The sequence below is a fragment of the Bolinopsis microptera genome, chromosome 11, assembly GCF_026151205.1.
Source record: "Bolinopsis microptera isolate Bmic1 chromosome 11, MBARI_Bmic_1.0, whole genome shotgun sequence".
NCBI lineage: Eukaryota > Metazoa > Ctenophora > Tentaculata > Lobata > Bolinopsidae > Bolinopsis > Bolinopsis microptera.
In genome coordinates this window covers 9,499,557-9,521,776 of record NC_087082.1, presented here as the reverse complement: position 1 = coordinate 9,521,776, position 22,220 = coordinate 9,499,557, and the positions used below count along the sequence as shown (strand labels likewise).

At 39.9% G+C, this 22,220-nt stretch overlaps 4 protein-coding genes across 9 annotated transcripts in view; 3 read left to right on the top strand and 1 right to left on the bottom strand.

The window, feature by feature from the left end:
- LOC134823548 (SNW domain-containing protein 1-like) overlaps positions 1 to 22,220 on the top strand; it is a 92,356-nt gene that overhangs the window by 52,404 nt on the left and 17,732 nt on the right. The window lies entirely within an intron of this gene.
- LOC134823549 (uncharacterized) overlaps positions 1 to 22,220 on the top strand; it is a 67,883-nt gene that overhangs the window by 35,199 nt on the left and 10,464 nt on the right. The gene's annotated exons all lie outside the window — the stretch shown is intronic.
- On the top strand, positions 4,327 to 9,935 carry LOC134822952 (sushi, von Willebrand factor type A, EGF and pentraxin domain-containing protein 1-like). 6 transcript variants are annotated; one of them, XM_063834227.1, is made up of 12 exons: positions 4,327 to 4,500; positions 4,637 to 4,755; positions 4,922 to 4,969; positions 5,292 to 5,434; positions 5,706 to 5,870; positions 6,007 to 6,177; positions 6,285 to 6,405; positions 6,711 to 6,772; positions 8,017 to 8,154; positions 8,310 to 8,387; positions 8,555 to 8,644; positions 8,895 to 9,081. In XM_063834227.1, exons 1-12 carry the CDS (start codon positions 4,345 to 4,347, stop codon positions 8,993 to 8,995), a joined length of 1,392 nt encoding a protein of 463 aa, XP_063690297.1. In that variant the 5' UTR covers positions 4,327 to 4,344; the 3' UTR covers positions 8,996 to 9,081. The 6 variants fall into 6 exon arrangements, with proteins under 6 accessions (XP_063690297.1, XP_063690296.1, XP_063690299.1 ...); XM_063834226.1 differs by having other exon boundaries at positions 5,292 to 5,464; XM_063834229.1 differs by lacking the exon at positions 4,922 to 4,969 and having other exon boundaries at positions 8,895 to 9,935.
- Positions 19,038 to 20,363, bottom strand: LOC134823611 (uncharacterized). The gene has a single exon (XM_063835143.1). It carries the CDS (start codon positions 20,361 to 20,363, stop codon positions 19,038 to 19,040), a length of 1,326 nt encoding a protein of 441 aa, XP_063691213.1.

Genomic DNA, 22,220 nt, shown 5'->3' with positions numbered 1-22,220 from the left:
GGAATATCTTAACTACCTAACAGTAGTGTCACGTGACTTGTTACGTGATGTTGTCACGTGACTGAGAGTAGCTGGAGTGAGATAAAGTAAGATCCTGTAGGTGTAATGATCGCATGCCCAAACAAGGTGAAATCACTAAGTTGTGACCACTTTATCACAAAAACCTATACTCAGGGTGGCCGTCATGATAAGACAGCGCCGTTTCCTAAAGGCGGAGAGCCGGTGGTCCGGCCCTGGCGACTCCTCTGAAAATGAGTTTATATAGTTGGGGCAGTGAAGAGATGTACATTACCTGTATTCAAATCACTTTGTACTTAACTTTCTGTCGCCAGGGCATCCTCTTTGATCTGGGAGCATTTCATTAGCTGATCTTTGCTTTGATTAGAGGTTTCATTGCCGACCCAACCAACCACCTATTTAACAGTGTTTGTTTTATCGAACAGATGTTGTAGTAACGGGGAGCTATCCTGGTTACGCTATCTGGTTTGAGTACAGCGTGTGCCAACTTTCCGGTTTGGTTTCCTTTGCAGATCTTTTTTCTGATGACATTTCATAATGACAAGATGTGAAAGTTATTATTTATAGAGATTTAGTTCACTTCCGCAGATTTTGTTCATTTTAGCACATAGTCATAAATTTAGGATTTAAAATGGCGATTTCTAAATCTGTTCTGTACCTAAGTTGACTGTCTATTTGTAGCTAAGTTGAACCCATATTTGGAATTGGTTCAAAATGCCCTACAAAACGTAGCGTTCTCTCGATCTAAGTTTCCCTTGCGCAGTATATTTTTGTATAAATTCTGCCCAATATCTCATGAGCTTTTACTATTTGTTCAAGATTATAAATAGAAGAAGGCCGAATTATAACGTCTTCCAAGAACTCTACTGCGTTTGTGGCAACAATAATAAGTTGTTGTTAGGTCTGTGATCGATGCTCCGATCTTATCTGATAAGTCGCAATAAGTTTATTACTAATACTATCGTAACATGCCGTGGACCTCATATATCTAGACTGATAACAGTCTCTATATAAGATATAAGACTCTACCAATCATGTTGTTGACAAAAAGCAATCTGTAACAAGCCGATAGTGATAACAAGGTCTATTAAATATCTGTGGGTTGGTCACAATAATACCAATCACTGAGGTCATACGCGTAAATACACCATTTATCTCATCAAATTTGGGTATGTTTTGCTATCGACCGAACATGCGTACACCCCCGTAAATCACTTTCTAACGTTCCCAAGACAAACTTATTTTATCACGTGACCTGGCTTTAAACCTTTCAAATCGTCGTGTTGTTATCACGCGTTAGGATCGTTATCACGTGGTCCACGTTTCCGCCAATAAGAGAAAAGGATTGCGTGTTCAACCCACTCTAGCAGCTCAGTAAAGCTTGCTCGCTGATGTTAACGCTCTCACTGCTTTGTGTTCAATCATTCATTTCTTCCTACTCAGCCAACGCCCCCTTGCCAAATTATGCTATAAAACTTTACAGTATGATGATCTTATTTGAAGCTGTAGACAAACAAGATTTGTTATTTTGATGTGCAGTATCGTTAGTGGAAAAAATGGTCTAGACTTCTGTTTGTAAAACAGCTTACTGCGCGAGACCCTGAGCTCCAACCATATATTACCTACTTATGCTCTTTCAAAGGTTTACACTTAACCCCCTGATCTCTCTCCTTGTCTCGAGGATCCTAGCCACATTACCAGTCACTCTGATGATCATGTTTGTATTTGGCTCAGCCTTGCCAGACTCTGTCTGAGGAGAAAATCTCGTCATAGACTCTCAAACTGAGCTCACTGCCTTGCACCACCCTCTAAATAGCTCTATCTGTACTTGAACCTGACTGGAACTCAATTACAAGAGTCAACGAGAGTTGAACCTAGTGGCATGTTGTCAGAGCTAACAGTAAACTGGCCGCAATTATCCCAAATTGTCACGACTACCTTCGAGAGGGCATAAACGAAATTTAACGAATCGTTTACCATTAGGTTAGTCAATTTACAAGCGCTCACTGAGCAGCACAACCTGGACTTGTAAGCGATCGGTTAAAATTTTGATCGATTTGTTTAATGCATGGTTTGTCTCGTTAACTGACACGTGATGGTTGCTTTAGAGATGCTGATTGGTTGCCTGGTGACACGTGGTAGCCCCCGTGTTCAGCAGAACCCCCGTTAGAGCGCGCCTCGTGTCACGACATCCTCGTATATTTCTCGTTTGTTTTGCGTGCCTTTCTCCTCCCCGGTGTTGTTGTGCTGCTTTTCTCCGACCAGTTCCCAGGTACACTGTCCCAACCCGCCCTGCTCGTTCTTAAAAACGCCCGGCGCCCTGCACCGTTGGTCCCAACTTTCTCTTTACTCAGAAATTTTATCCCATCAACAAATTGGTTTATAAATGATCATTTGCCAACATCTGAGCGTTGTAATTTACTGATCTACTGAAATTCGGTCGATATTCGGAGATGAACAATTCAGTTTAAATGTCCGACCTAATAGTTCTAACCAGTCGCTCATATTGCTGTTATTACTAAGCCCTCTTTGTTTTCTCATTTAATCTAACTGGATAGCTAGTAGCCTGGATTTTCAGAATTAACCTTAATAATTCCCAGTAATTTGTGTTGTACAAATTAATGCAGAGTAGCCTCAGCTAGTCGGATAGACGATTAGGAGTAGAACTTTTTAATTGGGTTAAGTTATTTAGGAAGATTGTGCTGATTGGGCCTGTAATCCCAGTTGTTCTGTCTACCATTTGTTAGCATATTATCAAGTCACTGCTCAATACTACCAGTGGGTTAACCGATGTATCCCTCAGTCCGCCCTTTCATTAAAGCGGAGTGGTAATTCTATTCTACTTCTTAATTTTAATTCTACGGTTTAAACTTAAAGCTTGTCTGTTGTGTTGTTTTTGGAAATCCTTGAACAGATTTTAATTATAATTTTCATTACGTACCATGTTTTGGCATTTATGTTGTGATAACTTTTGTAGTTCGCTCGGAGCCGTTATAAATGACGAGCGTGCTAAATCACTCTACAGTCGATCTTCGAGATTATTCTAAAAGGGCCCCCGACAGTTGATTCCGAATCACCCCCCATGACATAGGGTTAAAATACTCCCCTGCCGAGATATTTGCGAAAAACTGTCTTGATCACGTGATATGACCGTATAAGGAAGTTGGTCGAATTTCTCGTTAGGGTTAGGGTTTCAGCATATGCTTTTGTTAGAGATTGGGTTAGGGTTAAGGTTGGCATCAGATTAGAGGGCTATGATTTCGAATAGTCATTCAGGGCCACCAAGAGAACGTGTTTAAAAAGTCACGTGACAGTCGAGTGTAGAGTGATTAATCATCATCCTATAAATGATGTACAGTTAAATTTCTACTAACCAGGAAGGATCGATTATATGATTCTGTGATCACGTGACGAATAATTAGCCCCTTATTATATGTTCCTCTTGTTCCAGTAACCAAACCTTTATACCACGTGTAAAAATCAGTCACGTGCGTGGAATAAATTCGTAGATTATCGGGTAAATTATATATTTGTAGCTCGTTGGGCATTTAATGTATTTGGGATCCGCCTGCGGTTCCAATAATTGGGCGCTTATTTTGTATTGAGTTTATTACGATTATCACTTTATTTTATGGTTCGGTTAAATGACTAATCGTGGTCCTTCAATATGGTTAAACATTTTTTTTGCTCTTTTCAAGTATTCCTCAGATCACGCTTGCGCGACTCGTATATTTATAAATCCAGCACCAACAAGCTGTTTCATTTCCACAGAGCAATTATTTGGTATAATTCCAGCTAAGACAACTGTTCTTGGCCCAGCCATTCTTTTCTATGCTGTGTAGCCCCTGTTCTCACTAAAACATGTTGACTACCATTGGTTGGTAATTAAAACTGATAAAAACAAAAGAGGGAGGAAGTGTTTGAAAATTCCTTTTGTTTCAACTATAGTTTTGTCTTTCCGACAAATGTGTGCCTATATTAGCAGTTGTACCATCCCTTTGAACCCATTTGTTTGAAATTAAACTAATTTAGCGATTGGAAATTTGATTTTTTTGGTCGGTAATATAATTTGTCGGTAGAATAAGCTATCAATAACATCGGCAAAATGAATTTGGAATTAGTATTCGCCGTTCGGTAGGATTATGAATATGATAGAATTACACCGCTCAGAATTGCAATTTTCGGGGAACTTGCGACATCAAACGCCAAAGTTTCTAACCAATTGAATTTGAAATAAAAATAGGCTAAAAATCATTATGAATCGGCCATACATTAAGTCATCACAACATCGTCGTAAAACGGTATTAAAAAGAACACTTTTCAGAAATGTCGTATAACTATTTATGGACCGTGCTCCTCCTCGTTGCCAATGGTTTTGCCCGAGACTTAACAAGAGACTGTCTCAACAACCCCGCTCCAATCCTAAACGACTTCCAGACTACCATACTCCTACTTCACAACGCTGCTAGAGGGAAACACGAGGTTTGTCATCATACTTTCAGTTTCAACATTTTCATCAAAAATTTTAAAAAGATCAGCTGCTGTGTGGTAAGAACACTAAGCTTGCATCCTTAACTTAGAGATTATAAACATGTTAGTAACATCACAACCCTCTCAGGAAACTCCACCACTTTGCTGGTCTCATAATATAGCAGATGACGCCCAAACCCACGCTGACACCCTCGTGGATCCAGAGGGAAACCCTGACGGGCGGCACGAAAATAAGAGCAATTACCGGTAAGTTAGCGGTTTAGTAGGGTCTTAGATTTAAATTGGTCTTAGATTAATGAATCAAGCAAGTATTCATTTTATTCATTCACCCATTTGTAAGCAAGTATTTTACCTTTAATGTAGGTTTCTTGTGACATTTGTAGATTGAGACCTCATTGTTTACACTCACCAGCGTACAAGATGACTCGGGTTACCCCGGCCAAACCCAACAATTAAGACGGTAGACAGTTTCCTGTGTTGCGATTGTTATTGTGAATGGTGTGGTGTTTGGAAATTGTGTTAATTAAACAAAATTATGAGTTGTGTTTTTTAAAGGATGAATATTGAATAGTGATTTGACGATTTTTGCTGGTTTGAAATCCTTACGATAACTATATTTATTCAGTACGTTACAGAAGAAATATATTTAATGTAGTTTGAGGAGTCCTCACTCTCCTCGCACGTCCGAAAATGGCGTTCCTCTTGTCGCTAATATAAACGCCATCTTTTACAACCCGAATTATTCAAATCTCATCACTCCCTAACCCCAGCTTTCCTATCAGTTACGGTGAGAACATCTACAGAGCAAAGATCCTGTTTGCCGGAATGTCAGACTCCGAAGTAGAAATGGCTCGTGGAGCTATTCAGAGTTGGTACAACGAGGAACCGATCTACAACTATAAGTTCGAACTGGGAGCTTACTCAGGTGGAAATAAGCGTGCTAGTGCTCATCTCTGTACGTGAAGCATCTTTTATTTTTCAACTCAAACTATCAGCTCTTTATTTTAGTAGTTAAGTGCGATTTTGCAAGTTTATGAATGAGTTTTGCAGCAAATGAGTGGCTAAGCTACTCTACTTTAAGCCTACATGCCGTTCCTTTTGCTAGCTGAAATCGTGATTTCGCAGATCACTGCTTCAACCTTCTTTATGATTATCTTACCCCGCCAATATCTCCTTAACCCTGATGCTAACCCTAGATTCAACGAAAAAGTTCACACAGATGATCTGGAGGAGTTCCACACACATAGGATGTGCGTACAGTGTCAGACAGTCTCACTATTACTTTGTAGTCTGTATGTACACTCCAGATGGAAACAAGGGGGGAAAGAGTGGTTTCCACGATAACGTCAGGAAGAAGATCGGTAAGTAGCTTACTTATATTTTATTTAGTTTCTGACATTTTGTTGTTGTGGCTTTAAATTTGGTTTGCTGTGCCTTATCTTGAAGAAATAAATCGGAGGTGCAAGGAAAAGTTTACTAAAAGTTCCCTTTTTTCAGCTTGTGACGCCCCAGTTATCTACAAAGGAAAGCACACAACCACAGGTCCCTTCCTCCTGGACCAGACAGTGACAGTAAGATGTGATTCTGGTTACCACCTGGAGGGGAGCAGAACTGGAACTTGTGTCAAGAACGAAACTTTCGCATTTGAAGTAGAGCCTCGGTGCACAGGTTGGTGTAGGAATGTGAGGAATAGATTTGTTAAAAAACAATGCAGCTTCAAAACCATGTTATTGATTTACCTGCAACTTTGCCTCTAAACCCCCCTCTTTGTCCAGGTTGTGAGGTGGCTGATATAGCTAACGGGACGGTGTCCAGGGATGTAGGAAGTGTGGTGGCTGATAAGGACACTGTCATGTATTCCTGCAACGAGGGTTACAGTTTGGACAATGCCGCAAGGTTGGTATACTTACAGACTATCTAGTATAGAACAGACTATAGTATAGACTACAATATATAATAGACTATCACGGGTTTGTGTTATAGTTCTCAGTATGTTCATGTCTGACTAAGTTTTTCCTTAGCAGTAAAACATCGAATTCCAGACCGGTTTTTCTTCTTGAAACGGTCTGGGATTCGGATTGACCCGATCTAGATTTCGACTGGGGTTAGCTAGTCTGAATATTGGTATCTTTACCTCTTTCGGTTATAAAATTGTTGCCAGATTAGATGATTGATAGTTTATCTAACCGTTCCTCCTTCAGAGTGCTGCAATGTGATGGTAACGACTTCGTTCACGATGTGCCCAAATGCAGGAAGGAAGGATGTGAGTACCCTTTTAGATTATTATCTAATCATATAACAACCACTAAAATATGCTGAGTATGACATTAGCTGCTGAGTTGTTTATTTTGGGATTCAATGATTTATTCTTACCGATTGATCGATCAGTCACATTTTTTTCCAATCGGTAGGATCTTCATTGACATGTTCAAGAATTTCAAATCGAGACACTCAAGACAGCATCTAATAGTCGAAACCTTTTACCATGACCATTAGGCACAGTATATTGAGTTGGGGTGCAACAAAAACTCTGATTTTACAAAAAAGTGTCCTCGTTTAATTGGAATCTAGACTAACCAGTGTCTTGTGAAGGAGTGTGGGCCCGTTTAAAGACTGACCTCACATTAGAGGCTGAGCTGTCTGTTCCCCCTAATGGGAATCACAACTAACAGTCATTCGTTACAGCAGATACCATCCTCGCCCTTCGGCGTCACCCACTAGCTCTATGTGATCACCGCGTGATATCAGCCAACTAATCAGCATCCACCTCTTTGATCCTCAACCAATGGGGGGTTTCCATTTAGTTTGGGTTGATTCCAACGAGCTGGATGTACAGGACAACAAATTCGATTGGATATTTGAATAACTCCAACAAAGAGCAAATCAAGGTGCCTCTGGTTGGCAGTTTTATGACGTTTTAATTGGTCAGGGAGTCGGGAAATTTGGGATTATCTGAGCTGACAGCACCTGAATTATATGACAGCATACTGTCGCTTAATTTAGCGAGTGACAGTGACAAACACACAATTCAAATTCGATCTATTTACAATTCTACTAGATTTGGTGGGAGGCATAATGTTCTTTTAAGAGAGTTTGAGTAAACTCGTACAACAAAGCTGAGGGTAAGGTGACTGCCCCGGCTCGGGCATCCTGGCTCTTGAATTTACAGTGACTAGCACGGGGAATTGATGTGACAGTCTGCTTCTACTGATCGGCTCCTACCTTATCACAGTATCACTTCAACAAATGACCCCCAAATATCATGAGTCTCCCCTCGCGGCTCACCTTGTTACCTTGTTACCCGTTAATCATATCTTAGTTGAGTTTTGCAGGGGTTGGAGGTTTATTGAGTCTAAATGAATTGTTTTAGGGGGCCGTCTCGTGATGAATACTTCACTTACACTGCGCTGCAGTCCGCGTGGAATGTAATCAATAATGCTAATGAATTGTAAATGAATCAGAGGTGAAATAGCGATGAATTGTAAATGAATTGTTAACTCGTTTCAGATTGCCTACGACCGAATATTGAGAATGGAATAGCGTACGCTCGATCGATTGACGACGACTTTGGTATGCGAGGAGAAGAGCAGGGCTGGGATCATAACATACCTGACGGACACAATATTTCCATAATCTGTGGAGCAGGTACTTAACTGTTATTGCCAGTTGTAAAATATGTAAAATACACTATGTATAGTGTATAGTGTATAGCTTTTAAACCTCTCATTATTTAACAGTAAAGTAAGTTTTACCATGATGATTGCTGATAAAATCGTTCTAACACGGGCCCACTACTCCAGGTTACGAGCTTGTAGGAAACGACACAGCAGTTTGTCGAGGAGAGAAGTTTGACGGGGGAGTAGGAAGCTGCGAACTCTGTGAGTCTAAAGAGTGGTGTTGTCAAGGCAACTGTTTTGAGTTTAAAGTGTGTGAGTTGAGAGCTGATTCTGCTTATTTTCTGTGCGTGTGTGTGATTGTACTGCGTTTGTGTGTATAATGTAAAGTGAAGCCGCTACACTTTTTCGTGATTGCTGTTTGTTTTTAGGCTACATAAAAGATGCGAAGAGTATTTACAACCGCTATATAAATGTTTACACGGGCATAGTGCACGATAGACCTCCAACGTGTTTTGGACGTAAGTTAGCATGGTTATCTTGTTTTATTTAATTATGCTATATAAACAAACGATAAACTAAAAGAAGTATTACACCACATGTGTTTTAGCATACTCAAAGCACTCAAAGTAAAGCTTGACTTTTGTTGTTATAAAAGTTTGAATCATTTAATTAATCCCGTTTCTTACCCATACTGTATTACTATTATTAATTTATTCATTCATACTTTTAATTCTGAATTTGATTTTTAATCCTTTTATATCTTCTCAGCAAACACGGAAGCGATATCAAGCGAATGTTCTCTCAGATTTCCATCGTACTGGTTATTGATCATTCTGTTAACATCTCATATCTTGGCGCTGGTTACGTAACCTTATCAGCTTTTCTATGTGAAATATTCTGATAATTTGTGAAAGTCTCTGAAATAGGCTCCAGTCAGCTCATCCGAAATAACTAAAGACTGGGCAGAATCGGGAAACATCTGGGTGAATGACCACAGAGAAGACTGAAATTTTTCCCGCTCCTTAGCTGATAATGAAGTTATTGCCTTAATTGTGAGGTTAATTTAAATTATGCTGATGAAGTTGTAACTTAAAGACTAATTCATTGTTTTGCATGGTTATTATTTCATTGTGATGAATCGTTTTTGTTTGTTTTTATTTCAATTTTATTTCTGAAAACTGTGATTGAAGCGAGGTATGTTTTCAGTGTTTTTCGCGTGCAACGGAATACCAATCATTGTGCTAGTACAGTACAACTGTAGCAGTAGTGCTGTAGAATTAGATTTCTGCAATGTAATTTTATTTTCGCTTGAGTAGTTTATGATGTGTATAGTATTTAATTTTAAAGTTTAACCGTTTAATTTTAAAGAACTCAATGTTATGAATGCAGTGTGATCGTTTTGCTGACGTTGATTTATAACATACAACTTAGATTGATGAATGACCTGATTATTGATAACACAATTATTATCACTTTTTAACCCGCCGTAGTTTATCCTAGCTGCACGTTTGAGAACTAAACGTTCATAATTAGACAATTAGACATTTTAAGCCTTTTAGGTAAAGGCTTAAAATTTTATGCCAATATGCAATATGATCTTGCAACAAAGAACTTTATGTGTTAGCTTCTCACAGTATCAGTATTGAAATCAACTATCATGTTTTTCCAGTTTTAACATCTCATGCCCATAGAACTAAAACGTTTGAGTCACTATAATATATAATAGGTTGTTGTCAGTTGTGGTTCATCGGTTAAATATTTATTAAATTTGTATTCAAATTATTTAAAATTCGTCAAAATATTATTATTAAAAACCAACAATTTTATTTCCCTTTGTCACAATGCAATGAACTAATTTGTTATTAATTTTTCATCATGTTTTTTTTGGACTCCACTGTATGCTGTATAGGACTACTGAGTTGGTGCCATTACTCACCAAAATTCGTGGCGAGAAATTTCGAAGAAGAACAGGATTCGGAAAGAAGACTAGTGTGTTCTGCTTAAAATTTTAAAGCATAATTCGATTAAAAATATATTTGAGTTGATATGAGGGATGGCTAGAACATTATTATAATTTCTTGTGTGTTTTTTTCTGTCCCCTCTCTAACCTTACCCCACTCTTAATTATCCAATCTCCTCTCCACTCTCCTCTCCACTCTTTATCCCTTTTATTTGAAAGCGTGCTAAAATCACTCTACACTCGATATTCAAGATTTTTCTTTAAAAACAATTACTTGAATCGTTTTATTTTCTAACGCTGATTCCGAATCACTCCCCATGGTATGACATAGGTCAAGACTCAAGGTGATAGGGTTAAATGCTCCCCTGGCGAAATATTGGCGAAAAAAAAATGTCCCGATCACGTGATATGACCGTATAATAATAGAAAAAGGGTTATCAGAAGATACATTGTATTACGTCGTGACCCCCATTGTCGTTTCACTAAGTGGCCTTGATACAGCCGAGCACTCGTGCGCGGCAGGTCTACAACGTATGAGACTATGACAGAAGATGATACACTGTGTAACTGGGTAAACTGGCTACACTGTTCACCTGGGCCTAGCTGAGGGTTAATTACTATATACTAAAGCCGAGGTACCACGTGTTCAACACATATCATTTTCAACACATTATAACTAGTCTGTGGTTAACTTAAACCATACTTTGTTAGAACCAGGTGATTCAGATGTGTAGAAATACATATAATGTAATTGTATATGTCTCCAGCTAGGGTTTTAGTTAAATAAAGTTATGGTTCCTGTTAGCTTAGCTTTGGGGGTTATGATTAAGTCGGATTGGAATTACTATCATGGTTTATGGTTTATGTAAACTGTTTTGATACAGGGACCTCAACTTTCTTAATTGTTCATAAACAAAAAATTGAAGATTTATGGCGGAATGACAGGCTAATTGCCGCAGAATAATATATATTATATATATACAATAACAATTCAAGCCCTAGCGAGCCATGCGATAACTTTTGGGCAATCAAAATAATAAAAGTCGCACGTAATATATAGTTTCCTGGCTAATTCGAACAGGTGATATTTGTAAAATAGTTTTAATTTTAAATAATGCATGCATTGACCGTCGAAGAGTCGACCAACTTTACTTTTAGGCGCGCGTCTTATTAAGTTATTGACTTACAAATACTACCCAGCAGAACTTTGTATCACGTCGTGACCCCCATTGTTGTTTCACTATATAGTAGGGTTTCTAACATACAGGGGGAGCCGCGCACTCGTGCGCGGCGGGTCATAGAACGTATGACAAGCAGAACTTACTGGCTGGCAGTGTTACTAATACTAGAGGCGGCCATTTTCAATAGCACGATTGTCAGCGCGTAAAGTTCGCTACTCGCAGTTCGCACACGCGTGATACAATATGAATTCAGCCATGGGGTCATGGCAACCACATTAATTTGCAAAGTTAAACAGCTGCTCCCTTTTATTTGGCCCAAAATCATACTTTTCGCGGTCATAATTCAAAATCTACGATGTTCCTAATTTTGCTCTTGGGGAGCTAACTTTAATTTTACGAAACGAACATTTTGTTGAAAACCAGACGTTCGCGTTTCTATTTCTTTTATTTTTGAGGTTATGCCCTACCAGTAAGGGTTTCTGGGCGGAGTAAGGTATTTTGGACCAAACTTAAGACTTGTAGCGCAATGCACTACTGGGTCGCGCCGCGCATTTTCTCGCAACCACGTATGCAGATCGGCGAGATGCGAAGGATTGACATCGTGAATCAAACTTAAGACTTAAAAGATTGTGGAGTTTGTGGAGTAGTTAATTGACGATGTCAATTCATGGCAGCTCGGCGCGGCACAGTAGCGCATCTCGCCGATCTAGCTGCGCGGCACAGTAACGCATAGCGCTACAAGTGGAGTAGTAGCAAGAAGGTATTATATACATTTTAATCTGTTCTTTTGATTATTTATTAATGATTTTATGTAGGGTTGGCACCAATGTAATTATAGTTTTACTACATACCACCGTGTTTTGGTTCAGCCGAAATAAATTTTACTTTGATGTTTACATAATATTTTTCACTCCAGCTGCAGTCTGGTAGTGTTGAGTCTCATGAGTATTTTTCTAGCTCTCTTTTTCCATGTTTTTGCCTCACAGCACAGGAGGGGCTAAGTGCAAAGAAACTGCTGCTCACTGCTGCTCACTGCTGCTCACTGCTGCTGTCGCGCGCGCGCCCATAGCAGCAGTGAGCAGCAGTGGTCTTTTTTCTAAATATAACTGCAATACATTGATGTAAAGTTTATTTGAATTTTAAAATAAAAAATTTAAAAGTAGCTGTATTCCTCCGAACCAAGGACTTTAAAGGACTAAAATAAGTTGTATTTTGTCGACAAACTACAGCTTATACTGTTTACTTCATGATTGGGTCGTACTAATTCATAAAAAGCCAATTTGAAAAGAAATGCACTGGGGCTCCGCTCATCGGCTCACTTAATATCACTTGATGCTTAGTTGACCGACCGCGCGGCCATGTCTTGCGACTGGACATGGTACATGACAGCAATACAGGCATATCACATATGATCCGTATACGCCATATCCTTGTGTTTGGCATATAGTAGCTCTATAATTGGGTAATTCGTCATCAGTCATGTTGTATCACGTTGCGACCCCCACGGTCGTTTCACTATGTTCACTTTATCGTTCTGACGATACAGGGGGAGCCGCGCGTGCGCGGCGGGTCATACAACGTATGACAACAGTCATGCGATTTGAAATATCATATACTATACGACTTACAAATACTCTACTATGCGACTTGTAGCGCGATGCGTTACTGTGCCGCGCCGCGCACTCAATTATGCTTCTCGATAGATCGGCGAAATGCGCTTATACTGTGCCTCGCCGAGCTGCGATGAACTGACATCGTTAATTAACTATGCGACTTGTCCAATCGTTTGATTGACGCGGACGCCGGACGGCCGGGTGTTACTCGCGTCGTCTAAATTTCTTCGAAGTTAAGTTATAGCGCCCGCCGCTTTCTTCCCGAGGCAATTGCTAGTAGCCGGGCTAGTCCATTAACAATGGACAAATCGTTTACGCGCTTAACGGATGATAATCTTCTAAATTACTTCAAAATAGCGCACTGCTATAACTTCTCAAGGCCAAGGCAACATATTACATGACAAAATGCAAAGTAGCTTGCACCGCGTATTCACATAGCCATGTGCCTACGCGTACTGCGTGACGCGCTTGTTTCACGGTCGCGCGCTACTGCAAGCGAGAGGGCTCTGGTTAGAGCAACACCGCGTATCAGGCCATTAATATTTAAAAATAACCGATCGAGCAGTTACCTATACTAGCTTGCTAGTTGCTAGTTTATTTCTCGCTCCTTTCAGTTCAGGAAGCTTAAAAAAGCGCGCCGCGCACAGGATTGGTGGGCCAGCCATAAACAGATTTAGCAATAAATAATTTAAATCGGGATCATGAGCATCAAAAATTTTTAAATAAGCTTGTAGATATGCATGAATTTGTTTATAAACCTATAAACAGGTTTATTACCGGACCTAGCCCTACGTTTCATATGGCATGCAAATACTAGGCCATAAACATTTTGAAAAGGAGCATACGAAACCCTTTTTTAATAGGTTAAAAATTCTTACGGCTCAAAACTTGTACAAATATCACTGTATTTTAGAATTCTCTAAGATTATCAAGTACCACTGCCCATACTCCCTTTATGAGGCTATCAACATTTCAAACCGTGCAACGAGTCTAACAGTTATTCTTCTAAATAAATCAAATACCTTTTTGTTTAATGCAGCCAAGCTTTGGAACACTGTTCATAAAAAAATTTTAACTTCAAGCAATTGTCTAGAAACTTCCATTAACTTGATAAAATTGAGAACGAAAGCACTATTAATACATAACATAACATTATAAATAATGCCTCTCTGGGCATCTCAAAAAGAAATTCATAGAAAATGAACACTTTACGTTTGAAACCATATAATTACAAACTTTTTAAAAAATTTAACTAAATACCTTTGATATTAACCTTCTTCCTCTTAGCTACCAATGGATTATCTTTCATATAACTTACATAACTATTCCTATTAGACACAGACACATCTATCCTATCAAAGATGTCATATGAAAGTTCCCAGTGATGACCAAGCTTATTAGCTCGATATCCATGAAGCCGAAAGGCATCTAATCCCCTCTTGAAACCAGTAACTGACTCACTAGCTTTCACAAGTGGTGGTAGACTGTTCCAATAGCGCAAGACCCTTTGGGCAAAGAAATCAGTCTCATTTGTGGTGAATCTATGAGTCTTTGATCTAGCAGCAACGGTCCTACCAGAACGACCAAATAAATCGGAACCATAACCCACAAAGCCTTCCTGGATCTTGAACATCTCAATGAGATCTCCACGAACCCTGCATTCAAGCAGGGTTGTGAGGTTCAGCTTATCCAGTCTCTCTCTGTACGTCATGAGTCCCAATCCATCAATCATACGGGTGAACGATCTTTGAACACCTTCCAATTCAAGAATCAGTGACCAGTTTCCATGCCTAGCCATTGGAGCCCATGCCTGTGAACAATACTCTATATGAGGCTTTACTAAAGACTTATACAAGCCCAGCATAACGCTTTTCTCCCTCGATATAATATTTCTTGTAAGCCAGGCAATGGTACTATTAGCTTTAGCAATGCACTTTCTCACATGACCCTCAAAGTTGAAGCTGGTGTTAAAGACAACTCCAAGGTCCTTCTCGCTTTCAACACATCTCAAAGGCACACCACCAAACAAGTACTGATTCTTAGGATTACAAGAACCAATTTGCATGACCATACACTTATCTACATTAAAATTTAAACACCAACGAGACTCCCAAAGTTCTAGCAACTTCAAATCAGCTGTTAGATTAATAAAAGGATTAACAATCATTTTAACATCATCAGCAAAAAGTTTGATGATAGCTTTGATTCCTTCTGGAAGATCATTTACAAATAAAAGAAAGAGCAATGGTCCCAAAACACTGCCTTGGGGCACTCCTGAAAGTATATACTTAATCTCAGAAAATTCATCTCCTACTTTAACTTTCATAGACCTCCCTACTAAAAAGTTTTCTAAAATACCAATTATCTCCTCAGGAACACCAACATTTCTTAATTTAACTAATAAACGGTGGTGTGGTACGCTATCAAAGGCCTTAGAGAAATCAAAGTATAATATATCAGCACAGCCACCTTCAGCCAGCAAGTCATTGACAGCGTCAATAGACTCCAGTAGGTTAGATAAGCATGACCGACCCTTCATGAAGCCGTGCTGCGCGCTACTAAGCACCTGTTCAACACCATCGAGAATATACTCCCTAAGAAGCTTCTCATAGGCTTTGCATAGTATACAAGTCAGTGACACAGGCCTGTAATTATTAGGACTATGTACTGACCCCTTTTTGTGCAAGGCCACAACAGTGGCAGTTTTCCATACCTCAGGAATATACTGCTCAGAAGCACAGGCACTAAACAGCAACACAACCGCATCCACAAAGGAACTGTTCTCACTTAAATACCTCAGGAGTCTAGGATGAACACCATCAGGACCCATAGCTTTACTAATATCTAGTGATCCCAAAATCTTGGCAACACTTTCAGGGTGCACCATAAATTTACTCCAGACTACTTACTTGTACTTGAAAAGGTCTCCTCCTAGTCGTTGGAGTGGCCTGCACCACATAGTAACTCCTTTCTCCGGTATATTAGACCTCTCCAGTGAACCCTGTCTGTAGCTTGTTGTTCTGCATCTTCTATTGTGATGTTATCGACACCTGTGAAGATTGCTGCATCCTCCCGGACGCATGACAACCAGTTTTTCCGAGGTCTGCCTCTTGATCTTTTACCATGCTTTGGGATCCAGTGCAGAAGATATTTGGGTATTCTTTCTTCTGGCATCCTCACCACATGGCCAAACCATCGGAGCCTAGCTGCTCGTACGAAAGTATCAACAGGGGCGATGTTAGCCCGCTTAAGTACGTCAGCATTAGATACGTGATAAAACCATTTGATTTTCAGGATTCTTCTCAGACATCTATGATGGAACACCTCGAATCTTTTCATCTGCGTCTGAGTGGTATTCCATACCTCACTTCCATATAGCAGTATAGTGAGGACAGCCGCTTTGTATATCCTTATTTTAGTTGGTGTTTTGATGTTACGACTGTACCATATACTGCTAAGCTGATAGAATGCCCCAGAGGCTTTTTGAATTCGAGCTGATAATTCTTTGTCAATTGTTCCATTCCCACTGATGATAGCACCCAAGTAAGTGAAACTGCTGACCTGCTGTATTGGGAGACCTTCCACACTGATGTCCATAGTGTCGTCTTTAGAATACGGCCTCTGCGAAGCACTTTTACTGACAACCATGCTCTGTGTTTTGCCAGTATTAATCTTCAAACCCGCATAGGCACTGTATTTGCAGAGAAGGTCAGTGGTTTCCTGCAGCCCTTCTTTTGAGTTATCTAACATGGCCATGTCATCAGCGTAATCAGTGTCCAAGAGATGTTTCTCTTCTACCCCGGGGGCTGGCAGCTGTAATAAAGCCCCCTTACTAATGACCTTGTTTAGTTCCATAAGGTATGCTGAAAAATTCAAACAAAAGTTGAAGACTGGTGGTCCCTGTATATCACCTTGCCCAGTTCCCGAGTTGACATCAAACCAACCTGTTACCTCTCCATTGACCCTAACAGCACTAACTGTGTGAGTAAAGAACGCCTTCATGATTCTAATGTACTTGTCAGGTAGGCCGTAGTGCTGCATACTTCTCCAAATGAACTGCCTGTCAATCGAATCAAAAGCTGCTTTGAAATCAACAAAATTAATATACAGAGGGATATTATACTCAATACATTGGTGTATAATACAGCGGAGTGAATAAACCTGGTCAATACATGAGCGATTCTGTCTAAAACCACTTTGATTCTCCCGGAGAAATTTTTCCATGCCAATGCTAAGTCTCCGCAGGAGTATCATCTGAAGGAGCTTCGAGGCTGTGGATCTTAATGTTATGCCTCTGTTGTTAGCGCAATGAGAGGTGTCACCCTTCTTTCCAACGATGATAATAACACCTTTGGACCAATCCTCAGGAATCTTCTCATCTTCCCACACTTTCTTGAACAACACAACTAGTTGATCAACCAACCCATCCTGTCCATACTTAAGTTGCTCGTTGGTGATACCATCCACTCCTGGACTTTTGTGATTCTTGAGTTTTTTAAGGGCATCAACAATCTCGTTTCTTGTAGGAGCCTCATCCGAATCGGAAAGGTCGTCAAAACTGGGTTGCGGAGGGATGTTGTCTAGGTCAGAAATATTGGCCTCTTGTGGGGGAGGGTTCAATAGCCTAGAAAAGTGCTCTTTCCACCTTTCTTTCTGGGCATGTGGGTCGGCAATCAACTGGCCAGATACGTCTCTAACTGCAGTTGACTGCTTCTTCTTCTTTCCAGATATGACATTGATCTTCTGCCATACCTCACGTTGCTGGCCTTTTCTCGCAGCTTCTTCTAAGTCATCGGCCATTCTAAGTGCCCAGTTGTTATCGTCGACCTTGCTACTTTTTTAAAGAGCTTATTCAATCTAGAATACTCTGACCTGTTAGCGTTCGAATTAGGGTCTTTACGCTTAAATTTCTTACGGTTCTTCAATAATTCTTTTGTCTTCTGAGATTGGTGCCTGTCCTTCTTTTTTCGAGGCCTTTGCCCAAGGACTTCCATGGACACTTGTGTGACAGTTGTTTTGAAGTTGTCCCACATTGATTCCAGGTCAGCCTCAGGTTCCAAACAGTCAAATTTGTTTCTCAGAACAATGTTGTATTCGGAAATAAGTGAATGATCACGCAAGTGCTCAATAGCAGGAATCTCGAGCTTACGTTCTTGCTTCTTTTTCACTGACATAAGCTTCATTCTTAGTCGTGCTCTTACCAAATAGTGATCAGACCCAATGTCAGCCCCCCTACAAACTTTTACATTTAGCAAAGAGCCTCCAAACTTCTTACTGATACAGATGTGGTCTATTTGGTTTACAGTACGACCATTAGGTGATCTCCACGTACCTTTATGTATATCCTTTTGCTGAAACATAGTGCCACCGATGGTAAGTTGGTGGGCGATGCAAAAGTCCAACAATCGGGTACCATTGTCATTTGATGAGCTGTGAAGCGAGTGTCCACCAATGACACCTGACATAGAACTGCAGTCCGATGTGACCTTAGCATTAAGATCACCGAGCAGTAATTTTAAATCATGTCGGGGTAGCTCATCGAATGCACTTGACAACTGCTGGTAGAATTCATCCTTATCATTATCTGAAGCCCCCTCAGTTGGCGCATATGCCACAACAACAGAGATGTTCAGGTGTTGACTATGCAGCCTTGCACTCAACAAACGGTCAGATATTGGTAGATAGGAAATTAATGAATTTTTAATCCTCTTTGAAAGGGAAAGACCGACACCTCGCCTTCTTATACCGTCTGTCCTCCCTGAATAAATAAGTAAGGAGCCATTATCCAGTAGCTCTGATCCTGTACCAGGCATATGGGTCTCAGTTATACCCAGCAAGTCCAACTTATACTCAGAGATATTCTCTGATAGCTGAAACAACTGACTTGAGCTGCTGGTCAGAGATAATACATTCCATGTCCCAAATGTAAGACCTGTTTTAGAATAATTCGCTGGCTGTTTCTTATTAGAATCGGAGTCCACATGGGTGATCTGCGGAGAAATAAATCTGCTACAATGACGTGTTCTCCCAACACTCATCGGCCACGGGGGTCCCTTAGGCTTTGCCCCGCCACCTTCATACTGGTATCATCCGTCCTTGCAGAGGGAGCCACACACCGTTTCTTGTTGTTACTTTGTGATGTTTCTGCAGCAAATGTTTAGAGAGGAGAAGTTGCCAGCATCTCGCACCACAATTTACTCCAGAAGTAATCATTATTACATTCTGTATAACAATTTTGAGGCAGAGGGCCAAAAGGTTCAGGTTTAAAAACTGACTGGAAAAAATCAGCTAACACTTCTGCCGTTTCAGAAGGAGACTTGGTCTCAGAACCATCATCTGTTTTAAGTCTTTCTACAGATTTTCTTAAAACACTTTTAGATTTAAGGTAATTAAAAAGAGGTTTACAATTTAACTTAAACAATTTAGTCACTTTATTCTCATATTTGATCTTTGCCTTAATCTCAGCGTTCTGGTACATCCGCTGCTCGTACTCGGCTGCGTTAAACATCACCATCGTAGGATCCTCGTCAAAATCCTTCCATGCCCGGTCCTTGCACTTTCTTTTCCTAACCAGACTAGAGCAATCCCAGGGTAACCTCTGTAAGATCTCCCCACCTTTAGTTGTTTTAAGGTGGGTGGTTGGAACACGATCTGAAATGACACTAAGTTTTTGGTGTAATTCTTCCCACATCTCTTCGACCTGAAGATCGTCTCTAGAGTACCCCCAGCTGATGTCTGATGACTGTGTGTTAACAAAGTCCTGATCCACCTTATACCAGCTTTTCTTCTTAGATGTAAGGAACTCGACATTGGTTTTGACTTTCAGCTCGACCAGTAGTGATACATGATCGCTTTTACCCAGAGGAGCAAGGATATCAACATTATTTACAAAACAATCATTATTGCAGAAGACCTGATCAAGCAAGGAGCATTGAGTTGTATCACCAACCTTCCTGACACGTGTCGAAGACCCAGTGACATACCACTTCAAACCTTTCCTGGTAAAGACATTCAAGAATTCTGATTCCATCAGCAACCTTCTGTCACATGAGTTTGGTGGGCGCTCGACTAAACTTTTGTCCCAGTTAACATGAGGTAGGTTCACATCGCCAACTATCACCAACTCTTCATCCCCATTAACTGGTAAACGTTCAAGAGCACCTAACAGGCCAGCATTGTCCTTCATATCAACAAGTGAAGTAGACCGATACAGACAAACAACATTGAACCTAACAGAGTCGATTACAATATTTACCGCAAGTGATTCAAGACCAGTAAACCAATCCAATCGTTCTACCCTCAGTGCTTTGTGGACAAAGATAGCAGATCCCCCAAAACGTGTATCATTAGGTCTGTCTGCACGAAAGAGGTTGAAATTAGGAATAGACACTTCAGCGTCAACAATATCTGAATTTAGCCAGGACTCTGTCACACAAATGATCTGAACGTCGTGAGTCTCTGACAAAACCATGAGTTCCGTCATCTTATTGTACAGGGAATTAGCATTAGTGTACAGCATCCTGATACCCTGTGATTCCTTTACGCAACTCGCTACTCGTTTTTTGACTTCACAGCATTCTGGACAACATCTTTATTATCCGCATGCTCTACATTTGTTACAGAAGCCACATCAGTTGGCAGTTCCTCTTTGGGTGGTTTGTCAGCAGTTACTTTGGTCCTCTTATCAGTTTCCAGTTTAGCATTGCGTGTGTTCCACCGGATATCTCGATCCGCCTTGATCAAGTCAGGATTTATCCATACATCATCACTTTTCTTTTTTCCATGATAAGCAAACCCGCGTCCATGGTTGTGTGTGTAAGTAGCTAACTCTTCACTCTTTAGCTTCGCAATGACCATTCTTCCCCTGTACTTTGTACTGTTGACGTTGCCAAATACACCTATTCTCTTTGCTGATACAATGTCACTCTGGTTAAGATCTGTTGCATGTCGACAGATGATAGCCTTTAGTTGTTCCTGACTCTCATTTTCCTTATCTTCATCAGGTAAGTTTGACAGAACAATGTTATTCTCCCGTTTTTTCCTTTCCTGCATGTTAGCATCAATCTGTTGTGAGATGGTGGTTATTGCAGGGCCTGCTGCGTGCTGACACACTTCAGCTATCAATTTCTTCTGCTGCCCACTGGCTATCTCAGCCCAACTCTTGTGTATCTTCTTATTGGCTTCTGAAACAACATCATTTACAAGAACCTTCTGGATAGATTGTTCCACACTGGCGCTGACAGCAGTCTGTATAACACTTGTCAGTTCTTTAGCAACTGACAACAATACAATCACAGGCTGCTGACTTAAAAGAGATTTGGACTCCAAACAATTTTAAGTTACAGTAATTTAATCTAATTGCAGCGGCACATAACATAATTTAAACTATTGCTATCATTATTGTACTACAGACTGAAAATATCTCAGATCTATTTTGGGCGTTTTTAACAACTTGTAGTTGTAATTCTTAAATATTAGATATCCTAATTTATAACTTTTTAATCAGAGTGAATTAATAATTGATATTTGATAATTTATTTATTTGATAGTTTAGTCTGATATTGATATTAATATTGATTATATTGATATTGTTATTATTGAATGAAGCTAACTCCAGACATAAATAATACTACTTCTATTAACAAAGGGACTTGGAGTATAAACGACCAATTTTGCATAATTGTCTTTCCAACCAAGAATTCAGGAGGCAAGGGTGAGTGCGTAAACTTTATGGTCTGCACTCTCAGATCCTGTATCACCCTGGATTCATTTCGACGTATTTTTGGTAAAAGTATACATATACTTTCTGGTCACTCTCTTGCTACTCCAAGTCCCCTAAGAAATATGGTCTAAAGTTTGCACTAGTTATATATATAAAATATGTTTTTGTCTGCTTTAACTGATACTAAATAAAATTGTTGTTTTCTTGTTTTGTTTAGTTGCTGGGTCTAATATTTGAATAAGTATTTACGGGCATTATCCGTAAATTCCCGTGCATAGGTACGAATATTTTATCAAATCAACAGTGATTTCTCTCCGTGGAGACAGAGGTGCAAGAAAAAACATTGTTGATATAAACAGTCTAGATCTTAACTTGGAGCCACAAGGCCAAGGGTAATTTTTGATTGATAAGGGAATTTTTTGAATTCTTTAAGGGTTGATTTTATATAGGGTCATTGCTATATTATGTGTATATTGTTTGAATAATTTTATATAAAAAAAAATAAAAAAATAAAAATACTTTATCGTTTATAGTTACTTGTTGATATGGAGCCCTTTGTAGCGCGATGCACTACTGGGTCGCGCGCGCGCATCCAATAATGCTTCTCGCAACCACAGA

Excerpts from the sequence above, each read along its gene's own strand:
- LOC134823611 (XM_063835143.1), bottom strand. The coding sequence starts at position 20,363 with ATGACGGAACTCATGGTTTTGTCAGAGACTCACGACGTTCAGATCATT.
- LOC134822952 (XM_063834226.1), top strand. The coding sequence starts at position 4,345 with ATGTCGTATAACTATTTATGGACCGTGCTCCTCCTCGTTGCCAATGGT. Across the intron at positions 6,773-8,016 it reads CAAATGCAGGAAGGAAGGAT|ATTGCCTACGACCGAATATT; the intron begins GTGAGTACCCTT and ends AACTCGTTTCAG. Across the intron at positions 8,645-8,894 it reads ACCTCCAACGTGTTTTGGAC|CAAACACGGAAGCGATATCA; the intron begins GTAAGTTAGCAT and ends ATATCTTCTCAG.